Source organism: Gracilinanus agilis, chromosome 1 (genome assembly GCF_016433145.1).
Source record: "Gracilinanus agilis isolate LMUSP501 chromosome 1, AgileGrace, whole genome shotgun sequence".
NCBI lineage: Eukaryota > Metazoa > Chordata > Mammalia > Didelphimorphia > Didelphidae > Gracilinanus > Gracilinanus agilis.
The window spans coordinates 769,370,490-769,376,215 of NC_058130.1; the positions used below are offsets into that span (position 1 = coordinate 769,370,490).

General features: G+C 53.4%; 1 protein-coding gene across 1 annotated transcript in view; it reads right to left on the reverse strand.

Moving 5' to 3' along the window:
- Positions 1-2,129: 2,129 nt before the first annotated feature.
- The window catches only part of SSH1 (slingshot protein phosphatase 1), a 43,791-nt gene continuing 40,194 nt past the window's right edge, over positions 2,130-5,726 (reverse strand). Inside the window, exon 14 of the mRNA XM_044685459.1 lies at positions 2,130-4,068. Coding sequence (XP_044541394.1) covers positions 2,824-4,068 — 1,245 coding nt within the window. The 3' untranslated portion in view covers positions 2,130-2,823. The remainder of the gene's footprint in view (positions 4,069-5,726) is intronic.

Genomic DNA, 5,726 nt, shown 5'->3' on the forward strand with positions numbered 1-5,726 from the left:
CCTTCTGTTTGATACCAAGTATTGGTTCTAATGATTTGTCCAGGGCTTCATGGCTAAGATGTATCTGAGGCCACATTTGAACCCAGGACTTCCCATCTCCATGCCGGGTGCTCTATTCACTGAACCACCTAACTGTCCCTTGTTTGGGGGTTATTAACTTAAGGTATGGGAATTTGTTTTTAAAAATCTGGTAACTGCTGGTGAATCCAAACTGGTTTCTTTTGCATCCTATGTATGGCAGGGCTGGGATCAGAAGCCTTGGATGGGCAGGATGGGCAGGTGCCTCCCTCGAGGATGAGACATCTCCCAGGTTCTCTGATCTCCTTCATCTCATGAAAGTTTCCAAATTCCTGACCCAGAGCAAAAATGTGATTTTGGAAAAACTCCGGGCCAGGCTCTCCCTTCACTCACCCTGTGGTCTCTCCAACCCAAAGTCAGGATGATGGGTGAAAAGTCTGAGGAGGGGGTAGAGGGGCAGGAACCAGCCAGGGGTGGGAAAGATAAAGGGCAAAAGGTATTTCTAAAAAAGGGTGTTTTCTTAAGAGGGGAGTGGGCTGAGCTGGGCTGGACAATTTAAGGGCTGTGGCCCTTGGGGGAAGCTCTCCAGCCAAGGTCTCTTAATAGCTCGCTCCTCTGAGGATTACTGGTGGCCTTCCTTGGGCCTAACCCTTGGAGCCTGCTTTCCTGATAAGACTTGATTGCTGAAGAGCACCCCTGCTCTGCCCATGATCCTTTGGATCTTGGTTCTGAAGTCCCTCAATTCTAATCTGTGCTCTCCCTCCCCTCCTAACCCCCATCCTGAGCCAGATCCATCTCTGCAAAATGGTTCTTCCTCCATTTTTAGTGGGATGTTAGAAAGCAAAAAGAAGCAGAACAGTTCTAGAGCCAGGGTTGGGGGGCACTGAGGGAGAACTCAGAATTAGAGAACGTGAAAAGCCAGTTAGAATGTCAGAGCTAAAAGGGGCCTTAGAACAGGAAGGTCTGAGCTGGGAGAAACCTTAGAACAGTAGAACAGGGGATGTCAGAGCTAGGAGGGAGCTCAGAACAGGGGGCGTCCGGGCTTAGAACAGGGGGTATCAGGGCTGGAAGGGACCTTAGAACAGGGGGTGTCAGAGCTGTGAGGAAGCTTAGAACAGGGGGTGTTGGGGCTGGGAGGGGGTTCAGAATAGGGGGTGTCAGGGCTTTCCAATCAGACTCCTCAGATTCTAGCCACTGGCCAGTAGACTACAGTCTGAGGACTTGTTTCTAGACCCCAGTGTGCCCACAAGCCACCAGTTTGCCCTTAGCCAAGCCATCTGATTAGAGATGTGACATCCTTGTCTGTAAACTGGAGGGTTGGCCTCGATGAGCACTATGGTTCCTTCCAGCTCCAGCCCCAAGATTCCATGACCTTAACTAGAAGGGGCCTTGGAATAAGGGAAGACCAGATTTAGAGCGGGAACAGCACAGAATATCGGATCTGGAGGGGAACCCAGAATACAGAAGCCGGAGCCCAATGGACCTCAGGACCAGAGGGATCACTAATTCCATCTTTCATTTTACAAGGAGTCCTTGTGTGGTTGCTCAGGAATCACAGAAAATTTTAAAATGACCCATCTTAGAAAAGAAACAATCAGAACCAGGGCCCCACAGTGACCTCCATCTCTCTCTCCCTCTTCCTGATATGGGAAATAGATGGAAACTATTGACCCTGAGCTGTTGGTAAAGAAGAAATGGCCCCAGGCAGGCAGAAGGGAATTCTGGGTGCCCCAAAGGACCTGTGGTGTCAAGACCAATGAGAGAATATTTCTAAAGTACTTAGCTCAGTGTCTGGCCCAGGGCAAGCACTAAACAGCTGTCTGGTCCCTTCCTCCCTTTTCTGCCCTTGCAGACCTATCAGGAAGGATGGAAACCCTCCTGGAGGGTGATATGGGATACATCGGGGAGAGCTGGCCCCTTTCCTGAGGGTGCTGTTTCCTTAAGGCCTCCATGAAGGAACCACAGCAGGGTGACTGAGAAAGCCTAGGGCCGGCCTGCCCACAGACACTAGAGTTTTTAAAACATGAAAAGCCAAGATACTGAGATCCCTAAGAAGAGAATTCAGGAAAGACCAGATGGTGGGATCCTTCACCTTTGCACCCTCCATCCATGATAGAGCTCCACAGTCTCCCCAGAGCCTGACTGACCATCACCCACCACTCTGAATTGTGGTCACACAGAGGTTGCGTCTCTAACGTGATTTGGGGTACCAGAAAAACCACCCTTTTGGGGAAGAGCTCTTCTGACATGACGTCGTTCTCAAAGACGAGCCTTGGGAGGAATCAGAATTTTGTTTTTGTTTGGTTTGGTTTTTTTTTAAAAGAACAAAAACCCCAAATGGAAACAAAACCCCAAACAACAGAAAGCCTGCAGTAACAGAGGTAGAAATGATGTCGCCCTAGGAGAGTGTGCCCACGAGAGCCCAAGTGAGGTGGGGCTCCCTGTGGCCGCCGCGATGGGATCACCCCGATTTCGGCAGGCTCCGGAACCCAGCGGGCACTGACGAGCGCTTTGCTTCTCTAAGCCCATGACCCTGCAGATGGGCAGCCTGGCTATTTTGGCTGTGTGACCTGTAGGAAATTCCTGGATCCTCCGGACCATTTGGTTTCGATTGAATATTTTCTTGTTCATGATGGGCTCCCCTACTCGGCCCTTCAGCTACCACCTGAGAGAGGGAGAGGAATGTGAAAATAATTTCGGTTTCCGGTGATAAACTGAGATGTCAGGGGCTGACCAGGAGGAACAGGAGGGGGCACGTGATAATACGAGTCAGGGGGCGGGGAGGGAGGCGAATAAAAGTCTGGGTCAGCTTCTGCCTGTCCACAGGGCCCCCGTCAAGTTTCCCAGGCCTGGCTTCCCTGACAACTTCGAGGTCACGGGGGGCTTGGAGCGGGGCTCCTGGGCCAAGGTAGGCTCGCCTAGCTTGGCGTCCTGCGAGTCCACAATGGTTGAGACGTCTGCTTCACTGGACAGATCCTCGGAGGAGAAGTTGAGACTCCCGAGCTTGGCCAGGGAGTGGGAGCGTTTCAGCGGGGAGGAGACGGTCAAGCCGGCCAGCCGGAGGCGAGTCTCGATCTCCTGGGTCCGCTGCTTGACCAGGCCCGGCTTCCCTCGTACGCTGTGGATGCTGTCGCTGCTGGAGCTTCGGGTCAGGTTGGAGCTCATGGAAGAAGAGGTGGGAGTGTAGCAGATGGTCTTGAGAAAATCTTTTGAGAAGCTGCTGGTGTGGTCCATCCGGCAGAGGAAGGAAGGCCCAGAGCTCTTCTGGGAGGCCCCTTCCAGAGGGAGGGCGGCCTCCAACTTCTCCGAGTCCCCCCCCGCCTCGCCAGGGGATGGAGGGGACGCCAAGGGGCATGCCCCACCCTGGGGGGGGACCAGCTCTTGGCCCTCCTCGGGGATGCTGGCTTCCAGCCTGCTGCCGGCGGGGCCATCCCGGAGGGAGGACGCGGCCTCGGCGGGGATCCCCTTCAGCCGCTCCAACTCTTTGGTGTGTTTGCGGACCAAGCCTGCCTTCTGCAGCTGGATGATGGACTCCTGGTGCTGCATCAGGTAGCTGGTGGTCGTGGGCTTGGCCAGCTCTTTGTTGAACAGCAGGAGCCGCAGGTCCTTGGTGGCCTTGGCCTCCTTCTTGGACGCTGCATCTTCTCTGTCGGCCTCCAGGCCAGGGAGGCTCTTGTCGCAGTGAGAGTTCTTCAGGAGGGCCAAGGACTTGGCCAGGACTTTCTGAGGGTCCTTGGGAGGCTCCAAGAGGCCTCCTGGGGGCTCCACGGCAGACCTGCTGCTGCTGCTGGTGTCCGGCCTGCCAAAAGGGGCCGGGAGCGGGCCGGCAGAGCTCTCCCCGGGGCCCGGGGACTTGCCCACTGCTTGGTCCGCAGGGGAGGGCGTAAGATGGGGCAGAAGAGAGGGCTGGGTGCAGATGGCGGGGGCGCCGAGCGGCTCGCACTGCTCCCCGAAGGTCTCTGGGGCGGCCCTCGGCGTGGAGTACATGCAGTCGGCGCAGGACTGGTAGGAAGGCTTCACTTTGTTAAGGATTCCAAAGATGGCATCGTGCTGGGAAGAAAGAAGGGCACAGTGAGAGCAGGCACAGAGACACCCCGATGGAGAACAAGCGTGTTCTGCAAGGGGAAGGCAAGGGAGGGAAAGGGGGGAAAGCCTCCTGTCAGAGAGGCCATGCGGGGACCTGAGCTCGAATTCTGCCTCCAGACCCTTCCTGGGTGACCACTGGCCAGTCTTTGAACCTCTGCTTCACCATCTATAAAATGGGGACCATCCCGCCTTAGGAGCTCCCTCACAAGGCTACGGTGAGGCCCAAATCAGTATGACGATACGGTGTAAAGAAAGGGGGATGGATTTGGCGTGTCCCAGGTTCAAATCCCACCTCTGCCACTTATTAGCTCTACGCCCCTGGGCTACTCACTTAGTGTCTGTGGGCCTCAGTTTTTGCATTCATAAAATGGCTTTTAAACTCTAAATCTATGACTCTACAAAATGAGATCAGCCACTGAAAAGCAGTTTTGTTGCTATTCAGTCGTGTCTGACTCTTCACGTCCCCATTTGGGTTTTCTTGGCAAAGATACTGGAGCAGTTGGCCATGTCCTTCTCCAGCTCATTTGACAGATGAAGAAACGGAGGCAAACAGGATAAAGGGACTTGCCCAGGTCATCTACCTGGTAAGTATCTGGGGCCAGATTTGAACTCAGGAAGAGGAGTCTTCCTGACTCCAGTCCTGGTGACCTGTCCACTGGGCCACCTCGCTGCCTCTAAAGCAACAGCATTAAGCGACTCGTTTGGGGGCACACAACTTGTGTCTGTGGCAAGATTTGAACTCAGGTCTTCCTGACCCCAAGCCTAGCACCCTATCCACTGAGCCACCTTGCTGCAAAAATTTTGCACTTAAATATCAGGAGGCATCATCATCAACACCATTATCATGGTCATAACTATTGTTATTATTCATCAAGCAGAGAACTGGAACCTGGATCTCTGAGCATGGGCTCCAAGGCAAAGGGATACAATGGGGATCACTCTGCCTCTGAACAGAAGACCCGGGCCCCCACCCTGCTAGTTAGCTGGTGTTTGCACTCACCCTCCCTGGGGCTCAGTTTCCCCGAAAAGAAAAGGAGAGATTTGGACCAGATGATTGTGAAGATTCCCTCCACGATGTGGTGGAGCCTAGCACGGGAGGGTTGAACAAATACTAGGATAGGAGAGAGAGCTTAGAAAGAGATGGCCTCATCCAATTTCATTTTGCACAGACAGGAAACTGAGTCAAAAAGAGACTGTATGACTTGCCCTATGTTGTACAGGGCTTGATAAGGTACAGAGCCAGGATACAACCAGCTTAGGTCCTCTGACCACAACCCCAGCTGTCTTTCCACTGCTCCATTTTATTTTTATTTTATTTTCTAAGCAAGGGGGCAAGGTCCAGGGGACAGAGGAGTGAACTTAAAGCCAGCCGAGTGTTATGGAAGTTGTTCTGGGGTCTCGGGACCTAGATTCAAATCCTGCCTCCGATATTTAGTCACTGGGTAACCTTGGGCAACCATTCTCTGCCTCAGTTTCTTTTCTTCCTTCCTTTTCTTTCTTTTCTCCTCCTTCCCTCCCTCTCTCCCTCCTTCCCTCCTTCTCTCTCTCTCTCTCTCTCTCTCCTCTCTCTCTCTCTCTCTCTCTCTCTCTTTCTCTCTCTCTCTTTCTCTCTCTCTCTCTCT